At 50.6% G+C, this 19,142-nt stretch overlaps 1 protein-coding gene across 9 annotated transcripts in view; it reads left to right on the top strand.

The window, feature by feature from the left end:
* SLC39A11 (solute carrier family 39 member 11) overlaps positions 1-19,142 on the top strand; it is a 378,940-nt gene that overhangs the window by 345,325 nt on the left and 14,473 nt on the right. Inside the window, exon 10 of one of the 9 annotated variants that reach the window (XM_058561462.1) lies at positions 16,119-16,589. The exons of the other annotated variants lie outside the window; for them this stretch is intronic. Coding sequence (XP_058417445.1) covers positions 16,119-16,140 — 22 coding nt within the window. The 3' untranslated portion in view covers positions 16,141-16,589. Of the gene's footprint in view, positions 1-16,118; positions 16,590-19,142 lie in introns of those variants that run through there. 9 annotated transcript variants of the gene reach the window in all.

The following is a 19,142-nucleotide window of genomic DNA, read 5'->3' as shown; positions in this document are numbered from 1 at the left end:
GCAATAACAACTTGCCAAGTGCCCTCTGGGTGCAGAGCACCATTCTGAGCACAGGATACAGCAGGAAGGGTCCTGCTGTCACGGAGCTTGCCTCCTTCTAGTGGGAAGGACTGACAGTGAGCAAAGGAGCGTGACTGTGTCAGGCTGTGGACAAACATGCTGAGAAGAAGAGTCAAGCCAGGAATGAGGTGGAGCAGGACTAGGATAAGTCGGCGAGTGGGGGGAGGGTGGTTCTATTTAGATGGGTGCTCAGGGGAGGCCTGCAGGAGGAGGGGATGTGGAGGCAGAGCCCGGAATCAGGTAGGATCAGAAGCCTCTGGCCCACTGAGGGTGCATTAACGGGAAGGGGATTTCCCATGTCTGTCCTTTTTGGCATCCCTGACCTCTGACCTCTGTGTAGGCCATTTCCTTGATTTCCAAAGACAACCAAAGAATTCCACACCAGACCAGGAAAAGGGGCAGATTTCTCTTAAAGGGAGGAGAAAATGAAGGAAAGTTCTACACTCAGTCACAGGGAGAGAAGCTCTGTACCTGCCACACACCTGGCCTTGGCCTAGAAAGAGGGAGCAAGAGAGAGAGGGCCTCGCCCTGGGAGGAAATATCAGCGTGGATGTCCCCAGGGTCCCTACCACCTCCAGGCCACAACGCGCGGATGGCAGGGTCTGTGAGGCAGCCCAGTGACAATTGTCCGGCTGACCCCCGCCCCAGGTCTTTTCACAGGTGGCCCAGGGCTTGTTAAAGGGAAAACGCTGTCTCAGATTGTGGTGGACAGACCGTGACGTGACCCCTCAAGTTCCCACTGAGTGTTCCTGCCTTGTTATCATCTTCCTGCCGCCTGTCCTTAGCCAGCCGTAGAACCACTGGAGATGAAAAAAGTGGAAAAGACTAATCAGCCTGGGGGACAGCAGACACCCCTCCTCCCCTCACAAAGCGCCAGCCACAGCCCCACAACAAACGAGTGTGGAGAGGCTCACAAACTGGGCGGAGCCGAGCTTCAGCTGGTTCAGGGATTTGAACCCGGCAGAAATGGCTCTTTCTTGAGGAATTTCAAAGCCAGCTCAACTACAAAAACAGAGGTTCCACAGTGCTTAGGGCCATGGAGGGGGGCACCGAGGGGGCGTCCCGGGGCTGGAGATGGCAGAGTGCCCTGTGAAGGGAGGGGTCCCGGAGGTGGGAGAGTGTGCCATGGAGGGAGGGGTCCTGGAGATGGCAGAATGGCAAACAGTTGAGGTCACAGGGACTGTGATATCTGAGGCACGTCGGGGGGACAGTTCCTTTGAAGCCCGTGAAACAGGAGCCAGAGCAGGAAGCTGCAAAGGATACCAGGGCTCAGGGAAGTGTTCTGACGGAGCCAATTCTAGCTTTCCTGACTGTAGTCTAAATACATAAGAAAATTATGCAACCTCAGAGTGAAGCACTCTCTTCAGTTTAACCCACGTGTTCTACAGTGGATTCTGTGAGGTCAGCTACACAGCACCCAGAGCCCCCAGTCTTGGTCCTGGGAGCCCAGCACATCCGTGCTCAGCAAGCACGAGGGCTCCGAGCTGCTTCTGCCCCTTCCAGGCTTTGCTTCCCTGAGGCAGGGGCTGCAAGTCTCAGCTGCAGGCTGGGGGCCTCAGCATCACCTCCTCTCTCTCCTCTTCCTCCAAAACTCCCCAAGCGTGGCACACAGACTGAGACCGTCCGCTGGAGACTCAGGGCAGGAAGGAGGGCACAGCACGTCGACCATCTTTTTCCCCAAAGAGCCAGACAGTAAACATTTTAGGCTTTGTGGTAACTCCTCAGCTCTGCCCTCGTAGCTCAAAAGCAGCCGTAAACAAGATAAATGGATGGGTGTGGCTGGGCTCCCATAAAACTCTATTTACAAAAACAAGACAGGTTAGATTTGGCCCACAGCCATAGTGTGCTGACCCCTGCTGTAGACAGTGGGGAGCTATGGAGTGCTTTTGAGCAGAGAGTAGCATGACCAGTTCTCTGCTCTGGGAAGATGACCGCGGCAGCTGCAGGTGGCAGAGAGGGCCTGGGCGGGGAAGACTGGACTTCTCTTTGCTCAGGGTCTCAGACGGCTGTTGGACTCCGTGCTGCCGATCGGGCAGAGATTACCTGAGATAATGAGGTATCTGCCACATTTCTGGAAAGCAAGATGCTTGCTACTCTGGGCCCACCCAAGGAACAGACCGTTTATTGATCTAATTTTTAAATAAAATATTTGAATCATGCTTACAAGGCTTTCAAGCTCTCTCCAGGACAGGACCCACCCGCCATCTAGGCAGCCAACTGGTTAAAGAGCTCTTGGCAGGCAACTCTGCCAATCTTCACATCTGGGTTGATTAAAGCTGGGAGGGAGAGAGGGAAGGAGTTCAGTGGTCTGCACAGCTCGTGCAGCTCGGGAGAGGGGGGCCCGTGAGGAGCCCAATGCTGACGCGTCCTCTTGGGGATGAGATGACAATTGGGGAGGGGGCCCAGGTGAGGGGTGGCCGAAGTCGTGCCTAAATGGGGGGCTCAGCCTTTTCACCTAGATTGGAGGATGCCGTTGAATTCTAACTTTAGTAGTTTCGTTTTTTTCCCTTCCATTTTCGCCTGGGGACTCTCCAATTTAAAATGGATCCAGCTGTTTGGTTTATATGAAGATATTTGGCATCTGATAAAACCCATGGAATTCTGACAGAATTTAATATTCTTTTAGTGCTGGGTGAACCCAAATTGTGTGTAATACTAGCGCTTCTTGGCAGACGGGTCTTGTCTGAGAAAGTGGACCCTGGGTAGGTCAGAGCCCAGTTTAGACGAGAATGAGTGACTGACAAGATGCTGCTGAGAAATGTCGCCGTGACCTTTCAAAGTCATTCTCTCTGCTTCCCCTTCTCCCTCCGCCCCCAGCTGACCAGCGGGCGCAGTATCTCCATGGACATTGACGTGGATATATGTAAATCTTTATTTTCCTCTCTCTTCGCACCCCTACCCCATCTCATTGCCCTAGGGTTTGAACAGTTTTACAAAAATGCACTCAGCACAAATGGTTAGACATGTAATTGAGGTAAGTGGGGACGGATTGCAATCTGCCAGGTCAGGCCAGAGAGACAGCCCTGTTCCTGTCTCCTGATTCCTCAAGGCCGAAGTCACACATCCTGTTTAGCCCCGTTGACCAAACTTTGACAGTATCGCAGCTGGAAAAGAAGTATCTGATCCAGAAATCCATAGTATGCAAGGCCCCGTGAAGGTTTCGAGATCATGTTCACGAGCAAACGTCTACACGTGGACGTGACCCAAATGTGAGTCAAGTGCAATCACAAGCTGTATTCATATTTAGTTTCCACTTGGGAATAATCCTCCAAAATGCTCTTGTGACGTCAGTGGAATTAATCTCAAACAGCTGGAGTAATTTAAGGCACTGTTTCAGTTACAAACACCTTTTGATCCAGCCACCGGAAGGTAAGCATTCTGAGTGCAAAAGCTTCAGCCCTTGCATTTCTGGCACAGAGTAGGTGATTAGTCAGTAACTATGGAGTTAATAGATGAATCGAAACCAGCTGGTGGGATGCCTGATCATCCGTTTCCGAATGGTTGTCTGGCTAACCAATTTTTTTTTGATAATAAATCTGAGAGGGGCAGTCCGAGGTCAGATGAGAGACGTATAGAGGATGCCTAGGACACGGTGCGGTCATTTTGCACCGAGAGAAACAGGTACAGAGAATGTAGTAACTTCCTCAAGGTCACTGTGAGGGGGCGACTGAGCAGGATTTGAGCTGCGGGATTTATCCTAAGTCTCTTGCCCACACTGCGCCATCCTCAGTGAGGACTGCGCTTCTGGGTCACCTGAGGACCTTGTTCCGTAGGCTTCGTCCCCAGGGAAGCGGCATCTGTGTTTTGAAACAGCTCCCAGATGCTCCCCCACCCCAGGCTGCCTTTGTGTTTAAAATCGCATTTATAGAATTGCTTCTATGAGATGAGGCTTCAAGAGATCGTGAGATGTGCTGAGAAGAAAGAAGACATCTCACATCAAGTGGAGTGGCCCTCTTCATACTTGCCCCTTCCCATTAAGGGCACTGCTCCTTGCATATTTGGGAAATCTGATCTGGTTTGTCTGCTCTGGAAATTACCATGTGATGGCACTGTGTTTTCATCTGCCCTCCCAGCCCCGCCTTGGACCTGGTCACATTGACCTTGACTACCTCAGGCCTCCCGCTGTGACCTTCACCAGCTCCCGGGAGAGAGGGCAGGAGCAGAGACTATGGGGTGGGCCTGCCGTCGCTGACTGCCTCTCTCTTCCCTTCCTGCCACCACACGTGGTTCTTCTGGTGTGTCAAGTGTCACTGAAGGATTTGGGGGAGCCCAAAGAGCCTTACAACACAGGAGGGAAAGAGGTTACACAAGTGCTCCACCCTTCAAGGGGAAAAGTACCCAAGAAGCTAAAACCTCCACAGGGGCCCCATGCGAGTCCCCCCAATTCCTAAATGTTCTCCCTTCTTCTCAGAGCCAGGCTTCCCTCAGCGAGTGTCCTTGCTTTTGTCCTCTGCTTCCCTCATTTTGAGGGACACCCCCCCAGGCCCTTCCTCAGGGGTTGGCTCCATCCCCTCTTTGCAGCTGTAGGTTCCCAAGACCCACATAGGCACGTGCCCCAGAAGTTCCAGGAAGTCCCACTGGGGTGGTCTTTGTTACCCACGTCCCATAGAACAATCCAGACTGGGCTCCTCGAGCCCCCCACCAGCCTGGGTGCAGAGGAGCCTTGCTCTCCCCAGCAGGTCACTCTTGGATCACAGACGTCCTCCCTAAAAAGGAAGGAAAGTGTGTCCTTCCACACAGCTTGCTCGGCCCCTCAATGGAGCGCGTGCACCCCCGTGAGCGCTCTGGCGGTGCCTTTCTTTGAACAGCCCCCTCCCCCTTTTTAAATTGAGGTGAAATTCACATAATATAAAGTTAGCCCCTTTCACGTGAACACTTCAGTGGCATTTAGCGCATTCACAATGTGCAACCACCACCTCTATCTAGTCCCCAAGCATTTTCACAAATCTCATTCTCACTACCTGGAGCAACCAACCGCCAGTCTACTTTCTGTCTCTGTGGATTCGCCTATTCTGGACATTTTAGTGGAGTCATACAATGTGTGACCTTGAGCGTCTGGCTTCTTTGACTGAGCATCATATTTTCGAGGTTCATCCACGTTGTGGCAAATATCAGGACTTCATTCATTTTTACGGCCGAATGATATTCTGTTGTATGCATACCACGTTTTGTTTATCCATTCGCCAGTTTGAGGACATTTGGGTCGTTTCCACCTTTTGGCAGTTGTGACTAGAGCTGCTGTGGACAGCTGTGTGTGGACAGTATTTGTTTGAGTACCCTTCTCCTGTCTTTGGGGTATATCCCCACAAGTGGAATTGCTGGGGCATATGGTCATTCTGTGTGTCCTCCCTCCTGCTTTTAAACCGTGCTCCCTCGGATCTTCCGCGTACCCCTAGAGCTGCACAGGGGCCCACCCAGCTGAAAGTTTTCAAAGGATCGCTTGTGAAGCCTGCTAATTTCTCAGGAAAGGCAAATCCTCCTCCACATCTCTGTCCTGGGAGAGTGAAAGGAGGTGAGATTTTTATCCTTTCAGCTGTGTTTAGAATGACTTAGGAACGCTTTAGCATGAAACTGAGTATCTGGCTGTCCCGTGCAGAGGATACCAAATACATGCAGCATTTTGATTCAAGAGGAGGTCGGGAGGGCTCCATAGCACAGGTGAGTGAACATGGAGGGCTGGCTGGCCCACCTCGATGCCTGGGCACCAGAGAGCAGCCTGGGGGGCAGACAGGACATTGGGCGTCTGGGATAGGGGTGCCCAGGGCCTGAAGGGTGAGTGGGCAGATGTCACAGATGACCTTGAGATTTTCGCCTGGAGCACGGTGCGGGATGGAGTAGCTGTGGCACCGTTTCCTGAGCACCGGGGTTCTACCGGGGGCCCTGCACTTCCCACCTCTTCCTGGACCACTCTGCGTCAGAGCCGGCAGCTCGACTCTAGGGATTCACACGTGCACCTGACGCCAGTCCCTTCCTCTGGGGCCCTCCTGCCATCCCTGGTCTGCCTGAAACCATCCCTTGCCCTGCGGAAAGTAATTTGGCTACTAGAGGCCTCTGTGAAATGTATCTGAACTGCTCCTGCCCTGATGCTCTCCTGTTGCCAGCCGAAGCCCTGTTCAACTCCAGGAGCCACTGGGGTACCCCTGGGGGGGCAACCGATGCATCCCCCACTGCCTGGAAAGTGGCCCTCTGCGGGGGCGTTTGTCCCGAGTGGAGGGCAGTCCAGCCCTGGACACACGTGTGATGGTCTGGCAGCCACTGATTGGCCTGACCTGGGTGGAGATGGTTGTCCAGCATGAGGTCATGGCTGCAGGGTTTCCAGTTAGAAAAGTGAATTGTTTGCCCAGAAAATATTAACATCTTCCCTTTCCTGCAGTAATGCTTGGCCACCGGGCCCTCTCATGGCTTGGCACGGGCTTCCATCCCCAACAATGGCGCCACTTTGTGCTTCCCCTGGGCCCTTCATTCAGGCATCTTAGGGCCTATTCTTGTTCTGCCGGGTGCCCACAAAGCACAGTTTCCTCATTCAGAGAGCGGAAACAGGCCCCAACAGGCCCGGCCGAGATCGGCGGCGTCAGAGCACGCTTGTCTTCCCGTAAGTTCACGGTTAATCTGCCCGGAGCATTTGACAATCAGCTCAAGTGGCCTCTAAAGCTGTTGGGTTCTTCCCGATTTGTAACCAGCTTGGGCCATTCGACTGGCGTCATGCAATCCTTGCACACAAAGGAGCCCTCTGATGCCACTGCTCGTAAGTGGAACACACCCAGCTTCAAATCGTGGCTCTCCAGGAGGTGTGTGGCCTTAGGGATGTCCCTTAGCCTCCCAGAACCTTGGTTTCTGCTTGTGTAAAAGTGGAATAATGACACCCACCTGGCAGAGATTTTGGAGGTTCAACAACAAAGCATTTAGCTCAGTCTTGGCAAACACTCGCTTAGTAAAGGTAGCTGCCGTTGTATTTTATCCTCGTCATTGTTAGCATTGTGGGCCTTCCCCTTTCCACGCCTCATCCTCACAGCGGTCTACGGCTCAGCTGCTTAGGGTCTCTGAATTTTCAGCCGTGGTTTTCAGACCTTCTCCCACAGAGCCCTAAAGTTTCCATGGTGGGAACAGGGAGCCAGGCTTTGCTCTCATCTCTTTTAAATATTGTGCTTCTACCCAAGACTTCATTTGAAGAAAAGGATTTCCCTGCCTGGTGAATTTGGAAAGTACTAGTTATTCCTTCAGGCAATGGGGGATGGATGCTTTGCCAGGCAACACAGTACCTCTTCCTTTAAGGCAAGCAGCAGAAGGATGGACCAAATGACCTTAGTGGTCCCGTTATGCCCCTGATTTGATGACGCTCTGATTTAAACCTCTTTTACTGCAACTTAGGCCCATTCAACAGGGAAATCTGCTGGCTGGCAGTGTCCGGTCAATCTGCCTTTATAACCCTGAATGCGTTGCCCTAATTCCTGCCTGTGGGGCACACTAAGGCTAGTAGCTCAGGTGGGCACCCTGGGGAGTTATATCTTGGGCCACAGCTGGGCGTTTACAGCAGCACTTGGAACAGAGATGGGCAGGGCCTGGCACGCAGTACACTCCAGCCACACGGGACTTCTTCAGATTTCTAGAACACGCGGGGATCTTGCCCACTTGCAGGACTTTATTCTTGCCCTTCCCTCTGCGTGGAACGTTCTTTTTCTCTCATGCTCACTCTCTAAGAGCTCACTTTCAATTTCACCTCTTCAAAGTGTCCATCTCTGACCGCCCTTTCTAAGTTGGGTCCTCCCCTGAAATTCTCCGTCAGATCCCCAAGCTCGTGCCCTTCTCAGCATTGATCGCAGTGGAAGTGTTTGTTTGCTCACTTTTTTGCTTGTCTTTTTTACTATCTGTTCCCTGTTTTCATGAGAGCATGGAATGTGGTTCAGTACATTTTTGTCGACTAAGTGAATGAATTTCTGTTCAGCGGAGTTTAATAGAAGATCATTTTCCTGCTCAGCATAGTTTCTGCCCCTTGCTCGGCCCATGCTGAGTCAGGTCAGCTGGAATCAGAGGCCACAGTGTGACAGCCATGTGGTTCATGAGTTTAATGTGCTGTCACAAGCCCCAGGGGGCCTGGGAGAAGCCCATGTGCTGCAGACATACTGACAAATTCAAGCCTTTGGGGGCCCAGACCGCAGAAGCCCAGGTTTACAGTAGCTGTGTAGGGTCTGGAGGAAAGCCCGATGAGTTATCCTTGACCGTTGTTGTCAGGACTGGCTGTGCAGGCCTGCCCCAATCCAGGGAGGTGGCTCTGTCAGCTTCCCTGGTCAGAGAGAAATGTCTTCTGTCCCGGCTTGTTGGCTCCTTAGCATTTGCTGTTCACTTTTATGATGTGTTACTTCGCTCATAAATTGTCTACGCGTTCCACGAGCCTGGGCAGAGCCTCCAGGCCACAAGCTGGACACTTGCACCACTGAGTTTACCAGGATGTGGTGCCATCAACATTGCTCTGACCTCTGGCACGGTGAGGCCTGATGCTTCCCAGGCAGGGGAGTGGGTCAAGGAACCCAGTCTCTGACTCATGAGCTGTCCGGAGAGCCTGACAAATCCACTTTTGAAAGTAGCCTGCGGATATTCTTGAGCCGTTAACAGGCTCGGGGAAATAACCCCGTGGCTCCTTGAGGCCAAAACAAGAGCAGAAAACTTCGCTATGAGTCACTGCAAATATTTACCCCCGAAAGTTTGATTGTGAAATCTTCTAAGCTCTTGGATGGCTCTACCCCTGGGATTTACAGGACCCCTCCGCCAGCAGCAGTCAGATGTGTAGTGTTGGAAAGGGTCAGGCCAGATGATCCCCCACTTTCAAAAGCAGCCTGGGAAGAGTCCCAGAATCCTGGGACTCACTCTTCTCTAGGAAAATGCAAAGGATGGAGTCGCAGATGCTCTGGGCTCTCCTGGGGAACTGTCTCTCACGGGACCTCTGACTTCCAGCTGCTCTTTGCTTTCCTGGCTGTGTGTTTACCTAAATGAGGTAACCCTCTGCCTCCCAGTAGGAGCTTTTCTCGGCCAAGTGCTGAGTGTGAAATCTCCTACTGATCCAATCTGTTGTCACCGCTATCTACGTCAGCCTTGAGGAAACGGAGCAGCAAACACAAAGCAATCATGACATTGGATATCTTTCTTCTTTCTTCCATGAGGGTGGCTATTTTATCCATTCGTCTGCCCATCTTTCTGTCCTTGCAGCCAGGACCTGTGGAGAACTAGCTACATGGGAAGGTCAGAGTGGGTCTTTGGCCACCATTTGCTTGTGGTGGATTAGAACATAGGGGGCACCCAAAAGATTTTGCAGAAAGCAAAGCCTTCTTGAGAAGCCACGTGACCGATTTTCAGTCTGAGGGTCCAGTGCCCACAGCTTCCTGGACTGCCCTCAACAGGGAACAAGAATGGGGTGGCTCGTTGCAGAGACTCTGGGCAGGTATTCCTCTCATAGGTGCTGCTTCCTTCCCTGCAGAGAGACCAGGAGGTTCTGGTGGACAGTTTTCATTTTATTTTGTTTGCTGACATTTGGGTTCTCTTTTAAAGGAATGGGTGCCTCATGGTAATGCTATAGGTCTTAGGTTATTCAGATTTGAACTTTTACCCCGTGCTTGAGATTGACTCATAAGTCAAGCAGTTATATAAATAATAGTGCTGATAAGAAGATAGCTGAGCCTCCGTGTGAATAAACAGCTTCCTTCAGGGTGGCAATCACCTGGGATTGCAGGCAGAGAGCTGAGCTGCGTAGCCAGATTACAGACAAAGGTCTGGAAATGAAGGTTCCCTCAGACGTTATGGGGGCTCTTAGCTCAGAGACCATGAAAGCTTTTTGGGGGCCAGTGAGTTTCTTATAGTCCAGCTGGGAAGAAGTTCGGGATCAGCCTGATACGCCTGCCGTGCCGGCAATGAGCTCTGCTGTTGACTCTTGGTAGCTTCAGGGGAACATTGTCCTCTCTCACTTGAGGGTGGATGTCCACAGCTATGGTCGGAAGAATAGAGGGGCAAAAGAGATGAGGGGAGTGAAATCTGTCTCTTCTCTCCTTCACCCTGCCACCCTCACCCAGTCTCTCTCAGCTGGACTAACATCCACCACTGGCCATTCCTGCCTCCCTCCCATCCTCTACCCAGGCCAGCCATGGCGAAGGCTTAAAAGCACAGTTCTAATCATGTGGCTCCTACTTAAATGGCCTCCAGCTGCTCCTAAGACAAACACCAAATCTTTAACCTGAGGCTCAACAATTCCACTCCTGGTATAAACCCAAAATAATGGACACAGGCACTCTAACAAAACTTGTACACCCGTGTTCACAGCAGCACTATTCACAATAGCCAAAAGGTAGAAACCATCCAGATGTCCATCAGTGGATGAATGGACAAACAATACGCGGTCTATCTATACGATGAAATATTTATTCACCCATAACAAGGAGTGAAGTACTGATACGTGATACAATGTAGATGAACCTTGAAAACATTGTGCCTAGTGGCAGAAACCACACATAAAAGGCCACATACTGTACGATTCCGTTTATGTGCTGTCCAGAGTCGGCAAATCCATAGAGACAGAAAGCAGATCAGTGGTTGCCTGGGAGGAGAACGGGATGAAAATGTTCTGGAACTAGATAATGGTGATGGTTGCACAATACTGTGAACGTACTAAATACCATGGAACTGTACGCTTAAAAATGGTTAAGATGGGGGGCCAGCCTGGTGGTGTGGTGGTGAAGTTCACACGCCCGGGGTTCGTGAGTTTGGATTCCAAGTGCAGACCTACACACCGCTCATCAGGCCATGCTGTGGCAGCGTCCCATTTACAAAACAGAGGCAGATGGGCACAGATGTTAGCTCAGGGGCCATCTTCCTCAGCAAAAAGAGGAAGATTGGCAACAGATGGTAGCTCAGGGACAATCTTCCTCACCAAAAAAAAGGCTAAGATGGTTAATTTTATGCTATGTGAATTTTGCCATAATTAAAAAAAAAAAGTCCCTGCTCTCTCCTCTAAGCCCACCTCGCATCACGCCATTTTCCCTCTGCTCGCCCCCTCCAGTCATGATCAACTCCTCCTGCAGCTTCCTGCCACAGGGCTCTGCACAGGTGGGCTGTTGCCTCGCCGTGATGTTCATGTCCGTGCCTGGCCAGCCGCCCTCAGGAAACCCTCAAGAACCCCAAGGTCTGGCATGGTTGTCCCTCTTGTGTTCCAATAGCTGCCACCCTTCCCCTGCAGACCAGAAGTGCCTGGGGGCTGTGGCCCCCCTGTGTTGTCAAGTTCTACTGTTTGTTGCATCCTTTGTCGTGTCTGAGAGAGAAGGGGAACTCAGCAGTTACTGGTGGATCCATTCATCCCTAACTCCCTTCATTATAATCCCGCCAGCGGCATGGGAATGCTCTCCTCGGAGTTTCAGAGCACGAGGACCGTTCCTCCAGTTCCCACATTTCCATCTCAAACACACTTCTTTAGTGCTCTCTTGTTCTCTTCCCACTGTTCAGAGGGAAGGCATTTTCCCATAGGAAAAAAAACAGGTTATAAATGGTGATTCAGTTCCTGAACTCCCTCACAAGCTTTACGTAACCCATAAGGTACTTAAATCCTTATAAACTACTTGTGCATGAGTTAAATGGGCTTTTGTGAGCTCAGTGGGCACCCAACCTGTCATTTATCCCAGAGCTTTATAGGAAAATTTGCTGGGAGCTCAAAAAAAGTACATATGTTTTGTATTCCAAAAATGCTGTTGAAATTTGGACTCTCTCCTTCTGTTTGTGGGATGGTGGTTGATGAATATGGTTGACCCTCTTCTGAGATGCATAAAGGGAGAAGGAGCCAGATTGAGCTTGGAATTCAGGCTAAGAGGAGAACGCAGTGGGCCTTGCTGGGCTTGTAGGTGGTGATGTTGTCTCCAAGATGGCCGTGAGGGAGGGGGGGAAGGCCCCCTGTGGGTCTCCTTCCCTCCGTTTCTCCTCACACACTGTAGTGCCTGGCTCTGTGCTGTGCTGGTTCTAGAGACCCTCTCAGGAGGATGGCTAAAGATCCTTCCGAAATTGAGTAGAACCCTTCTAGCTTCATTTTCACAATATTGCAAGTCTCCATTGATGCTGTGCCTGCTGTATACAGAGCCCAGTGTGTGCTGTGCAAGGTCACAGATGGGGTTTCTCAACCTCTCGACACCTTGACATTTTGAAGCAGGTAAAGGGGGCTGGCCTGTGTGTTTTAGGAGGTTTAGCAGCATCCCTGGCCTCTTTACACTAGATGTCAATAGCCTGTCCCCAGTTGTGACAGCCAAAAATGTCAACCGATATTGCCAATGTCCCCTGGGAGGTCAAGCCACACCCAGGTGAGAACCCTTGGTCTAAGGAAATAGGAGGAACAGTCCATTTCCCAGGTGGCTGCAGCCCTTTCTGGAGCATAGAACTCGTGCCCATCTGGTGGGAGATTCCCCCATCAGGGCCAGGACCTGATAGGTGTAAAGAGGGCCGGCCTGGACTCTGGCTTTGGCTGGGACGCCCCACTACTACCTGCATGGTAAAAGGTGCCTGGGACAGGGTGGGTGTGTGCATCTTCTTGGAAGGCTCTGGAGCCAACCACAGTTCTGTTTCCCCAGAGCTCTGCCCAGACAGCCTCACTTGGGCTTTTGGGGAGCCAGTCTCCCCTCCCGAGCCTTTCCTGAGCCTGGGGGGGTGGACTGCTGAGGTTCTCATTGCCCAGCGTTGCTCATGCCGTTTGGGGCAGATAATCCTTCCTCCTCCTAAGCTGCAGAGGCCTCTTCATCAGGGTCACCTCCCTCAGAAACAGTTCAGATGTGGGACATATGACTGTATTTCTCTGTAGCGGTGGTCCTTGAAGTGTGGCTCCTGGCAGCATCAGCATCACCCGTAAAATGTAAATTATTGGGCCCAGCAGTCTGTGTTTTAAGAAACCCTCCGGGTGATTCTGATGCACTCTCAAGTTTGAGAAAAGGACACAGGAAGGATAAACCAGAAACTAAAAAGATTGACTACTCATGGGGGGACTGGGCAGGGGCTGGGGATGGGACGGGTAGCCTCTTCTTTTTTACCCTCATGTAAAGTATTACCTTCCTGGTTTGGATCATTGTGCTCTGGTTATGTACATTGTTAACATTAGGGAAATCTGGGTGAGGGGGACACAAGGACTCTTTGTACTATTTTTGCAACTTTTCTGTAAGTCTAAAATTATTTCAAAATAAAAAGTAAAAAAAAAATAAATACAGAGTACCTGGCACATAGTAGGGACTCTAAATATTTGGTGAATTATTAAATTTGTATATGAAAATATTTGAGAAGTCTTGAAGTAAAGCAACCTATTCAACTTTGAGGGGGGGGGAAGAATAAAGACATTCTCCCACATAACCACAATATGGTTATCCCACCCAAGAAATGGAACTTTGATATAATAAAATTATCTAATAGACTGACCCTATTCAGATTTTCTAATCATCCCCAATGTCCTTTATAGATGTGTTTGTTTGTTTTGGTATTGCATTTGGTTGTCTCGTGTCCTTCATCCCTTTACTGGAAAGCAGCTTTCCTCCCTTTTCTGTCTTGGATGACACTGACATTTTGGAAGAGCCCAGAGAATGGGCTGTTGTCGATAGGATGCCGTGGGGGAAGGAGACCATCTCAGCAAACTCCTCTTCACACAGGCTGGTTCTTCTTAAGTCTCAGGTCTAATTTGATCGGCTCTGAAGCCCCGTGTCCCTGAGTGGCTGTTCAGGTGGGGACCAGGCAGCTGTCAGCATCATTGAGCTTCCTTGGCCACGTGGTGGACACTGGTCTTTCCTTTCTCCTCCTTTTTTGTCCATTTGGAGTCTGTGGTTATGCCCTCCTCTCGCTTTGAACTTGCCATTCCTTCTTCCGCACAGCTCAGTTACCCCTTGGAGAGAGTACAAGAACCAGAGATGACAGTGTTTAACTGGCTTCCTCCCACGAGGAAGGCGGGGATTCCTGGTACCTTGGGAATGCACCCCCTGGGCATCCATTGGAGCCAACTGAGATCTACATATAATAGCAAAGGAATTCTTTACAGTTACTGACTTGATCAGAGAGAAAAGGACACCAGACATGTGTCAGAAGCCAGCCATTCATTTGAAAATACTGGGAACCTCTTTTTCTGTTAAAGATAATTCAGTAGTACTAATATTTTAGGCAAACAGAGATCTTTTACAATGTTTGTGCTAAGTCCCACTGCCCCCCCAGTGGAAAATTGGTAATACATGGCTTCATGGTATGAAATATTGCTCATAGTCACAGGCTACCCCTCCTACTCTGAGATTACAGGAAGATCCACCCTCTCTGCACTCTTTCTGTAGGAGTGTAGTAGGCAGCACTGGACACATGAGTGAAGCCCTTGAGCTCTGGAATCAGCAGATCTGAGCTGGGATTTCAGCTGTGCTACTTATGGGCTGATGAACTTGGGAGAGAGATTTAACCCTCTCAGCCTCAGTTTCTTCATCTATAAAATGGGTTGATACCATTTCCTGCACAGGGTAATCGCCAGAGCAAAATGAGGTGATGCATAAACAGCACTTAGCATTGGACCTGGCATTAGTAAGCCGACCTGGTGCTCTTGCTATGGTTGCAGTTAGCCAGGTGCCTCTGCAACCAGCACCCAATGTTTCTGAAAGAAGTGACTCTAATTAGGGTGGCTGCTTCGCCCACCATCTTGGTATCATTAGTAGCATGTGCAAAACAGCAGGCACGGAACCTTCCAGCTAATGATTCTCCCAGCCTACCCCCGCTGGCATTGGCTTCATGGACACGCATGCTGCCCTCACCCTCAGCTCTCCGTATTGAGAAGCCCAGAAAACATGGTCGGTTCCCAGCAGCAAAGCTCGGAGTTTCCAGCTAGCTAGACAACAAGCCCCAAAATACACAGCACGAGGAAGGAAAAGATTTCTTTTTTGTTAGATGTCTTTCCAGCGTCTCGCCTGGTTTTCTTCAGGTCCGGTCTGCACTCAGAGGCAGGGGCTGTGGGCTTTCAATGCTCTTAGGCTTCAAGAGTAGAGAGCAGTGGTCTCACCGACGTAGCGTGTGCTGAGTCTTGGGCAGGTGCTGTTGTTTGAGGGCGAGGGTCCAGAGCGGGGCTTCAGGGCCATACCTTCCTGTGTCTTGCTCTTGCCCCTTCACCAGCTCCCTTAGAGAAGTCTAAAGAATGACGATGAAGGATGACCAGACCCTCGAACCCTAAGGTCTTCACCCGCTGCATTCGCTCCTTGCAGGCATCCCCTGTTGTTCGCAGGACATTGACTCAAAGGCTCCCTGTTGCAGCTTGAGCCCTCCTGTGCTCCAAGTTGTCTTGGCTGTCAAGCCATTGATATCACCTGCTATGAAGTTGCAAGTGCGTAGACCCTCCCTTTCCCTGCCTGCACTGCCTGTCTTTGCCAGCTGAAGAGAGCAGGAAGTTCAGAGGCTCTGAAACCCATTTTGTTTGCAAAAGAATATCATTCCTCTTTGTGCTGGGAGCCCAGGCTGGTTGTCAAACAACAGACTACATACAACAGACTACAGCTTTCTCTTCCCAGCCAGGGAGAGAAGGGAGCATGTTCTAACTGTATGCAAATAGCCAGCGATTTCTCACCAGCGCTCACAGCTTCCTGATCAGTTTGCATTAAGTGCACTGTTCAATTACTCTCCCTGGATGAGGAGGAGGAGGAGGAGGAGGAGCAGGTGGTGTTCAGCTTTGAACTCAGTCCGCATGCCCCAAGGATAAGGGAAGGTATAGTTCAGTCTAAACAAGGGAGTGGAGGAAAAAAAAAAATCCCTGCTCTGTAAGTTTTGCATTGGCCAGGAGCCAGGCAGAGAGAGCAGTGTGACAGAGACTACAGTCGAAGGCTAGTGAAAGCGTATGTTATTCAGCAGCAGAGCATTCAGCTTCTAAGATCGTGCCCAGAAGATTGTTTTGCGGGTGGAAAAGAATGGAGCCTTTCAGCCGCTCTCATTTGGCCTGCGCTGCAGTTTTCACTGAGCAGCCATTTTGGAGTTTCCTCTTGGAGTGATTGGTTTATGCTGTCCAGATGTGCACAATGTGATGGTTTTGTGTTTTGGCTTTCCAGATGTGCATGGACAGGAAAATGAGCTTTGGCAAAGGTGGAGGCCTGTCTCTGCAGCCCCTGGAATCTGGAGAACCCACAATGCCGTCGTTGTGTAGGAATCACAAAGCTTAGGATCTGGAAAAGAGCTTATGGGTCGCCCAGTTTAACCTCCTTATTTTAGAGCTGAAGACGGGGAGGCCCAGAGACTTGTGACATGCTCACCCCTGATGGATTACCTGCAGCTGGGAGCAGACAAGACATCAACCTTGCTAGAATTCACCGCCCGTATCTGTACGCACGTCTGTTTCATCGCTGTGTGCACCTGGCACTCTTCTAGGTGCTTGGGACACATCGGTGAACAGACAAAGATTTCTAGCTTGTTCTGATGCCATGTCAAACATGGGGGAAAAAGTAAACAATAAACATAAAAAATGAGTACATTGTGTAGTAGGTTAGAAGGTAAGAATTACTAACTGAAAAAGAAGAAGAAAAACAGAATAGGGTTAAGGGGGAATGGGAGGCTGGGTGGTTTACAATTTTTGATAAGGGGGTGACGGTAGACTTCATTGAGAAAGGGACTTTCTTAGTTATCTATTATTGTCTAACAAAATAGCTCAAAGTTTGATGGCTCCAACCAGTAAACATTATCTCATGTTTTTTGTGGTTAGGAATTCAAGAGCTGCTTTGCTGAGTGGTCCCTGCTCTGGGTCTTTCTTGAGGTTTCAGTCAAGAGTTCAGCCAGGGCTGCACTCATCTGAAGGCTGGACTGGGGCTGGAGGATCCGCTTCCAAGATGGCTCCCTCACGTGGCTGTTGGCAGGAGGGCTCAGTTCCTTGTCACATGGGCGCCTCCATATGGCTGCTTGAGAGTCCTCACAACGTGTTGGCTGGCTTTCCCCAGAGCTAGTGGTCAAGAGGGACAAACAGAAGCCACATGTCTTCTATGACCTAGCCTTGCAAAAGTTACGTGACCTAGACTTGAAAGAGGTGAAGAAGTGAGACAGAGATATCTGAGAAGGAATGTTCCAGTAGAGGTGCCCAAAGATAGGAGTAACCAATCGTGTGTGAGGAAGAGCATGGAGGCTAGATGGCTGGAGTAGAAGGAGCTAGGGGAAGAACAATAGACGAGGTCAGAGAGACAGCAGAGGGCAGGAACATGGAGGTCACTGCAGGCCAGGGGAAGGACTCAGACCCTGCCTCTGAGTGAGACGGGTGGCCACAGCCGTGATTGGAGCAGAGGAGCAGCATAAGCAGACCCAGCAGATGTGCAGAGAACAGACTACAGGGACAAGAGGAAGAAGCAAAGAGGCCAGTTGGGAGGCTGTCACTGTGAACCAGGAAGGAGATGGTGGAGGCTCCCACCTGGGTGTAGCAGTGGGGGGAGGGAAGAGCGCCTGGATTCTGGACAGATTTTGAGGAAAGACCCATCAGGATTCCCTGCCGGATGGGGCATGAGGTGTGATAGAGGAGCCAAGATGACACCAAAGTTTATGGCCTTCCTTCCCCAGAGCTGTCACTGGCCACTCTTCCCCCGCCTTCTGTGGTTTTATGTAAAGAGATGAGGTGTGGAAGAGGGCTTGTAAGCCAGCACCAGTTCCCTCGTTCCAGGGACCCATGCTGTGTTCTTAGGTTTGTCACTCACCATTTGTAGGCCTTGGTTACTGCATCTACAAAAATGAACTTACACCTGCTAAGTGAAAGAAATAATAAATGTTTATAAAGGCACTTAAAGCTCTTTAGAAGAAAGTGCCAGAATGCTGGAAAAGTTTTTAGTGGTTTGCAGTGGTATTGTGCATGCTGGAGGACTAAATGTTTTTGTTGCAGCCCCTCCCCTAAGATGTTGATCCTGCAGATGGACTGACTGAAGCGTTCAAGGAGTAAGAACGTGGAGAGAAAGATGTCAGGAGGGACGGAATTAGGTATCCTGAGGAAATACCCTACACAGAGCTCCAGCCCTATGGTCTAAGGAAGACACCCACAAGCCGGGTTTGCAGGGAAGGAGAATGCCAAGCCCTCCTCATCCAAACCCTCACGTGGTCCTCTGCTGGGGTCTTGTACAGCCGCCTTTACTATGTATATCAAGTTCAAAAGCAAGTGCGACTAAGCTGTGCTGTTAGAAGTGAAGATAGTGATTTCTCTTGGGGCCAGGGCAGTGAGGAACAGGGAGCCCAGGGTTGGGGGGCCCCCGGGGTGCTGGTAAGGTTCTGTTTCTTGATCTGGGTGTGGGTTTCGTGAAATTCATCAGTTAGCAGATAAGAAGGCATAGCTTAGTTTTGTCTGTTTGGGGACTTTACACACAGCATTTACTATTTTGTGTCTCGCCTCTTTCACTGAAATTTTGTCTCTGAGATGCCTCATGCTGTTGCATGTAGCTGCAGATCATGCATTCCCATTGCAGTGTACAGAATTCCATTGTGTAAACGGAACACGCTGTATTTATTCATTCTCTCCTTGATGGGCATTTGCTTCGTTTCCAGTTTGGGGCCATATTGATGGGCTACTGTGGACCTCCTAGTCTTTTAATGAACGTGTAAGCACCTTGCTCTTGGGTGTATACCCCCTGGTGCTTTTTAAATCCCACAAGGCAGCGTCTTACGTGGCAGATGCATAGGATTGATTTGTTTGCTGGGAGACTTAGCAAGTAGAGATCCCTAAGGCATCCCTCAGGGAGTTAGAGAGCCCCTGGATATCTGGGGGGCTTCTCTACTTTTCTGCAAGGCGAGGTGCACAGTGGTGGCCTGAATCACCCTCAGATACCGCCTTGCCTTGTGGCTGGGGCCCTTCCCCGTCGACTTGGGGGAGGGCAGCAGACTTTAAGGAACGATGGATCATCTCTTCTTCCCAGCCTGTGGCCATAAGCCTCGCAGAACTGAAAGAAGGGGTAAAGGAAGATCCCTTGTGTGCTAAGCCAGCTGCACAGAGCAGGTAGGGCCGGGCAGCCCTACCGGGAGCATCCAGCCCCTTCCCACCTGTGGACTCATCAGGCACCTTGACAGGCAGCCGAGTGGGAAGCCGGTGATGTCATCGCCAAGCCCAAACAATCAGG

The sequence above is a fragment of the Diceros bicornis genome, chromosome 18 (genome assembly GCF_020826845.1).
Source record: "Diceros bicornis minor isolate mBicDic1 chromosome 18, mDicBic1.mat.cur, whole genome shotgun sequence".
Lineage (NCBI taxonomy): Eukaryota > Metazoa > Chordata > Mammalia > Perissodactyla > Rhinocerotidae > Diceros > Diceros bicornis.
Note: the sequence above shows the minus strand (reverse complement) of the source record. Positions and strands in the feature narration are given on the sequence as shown.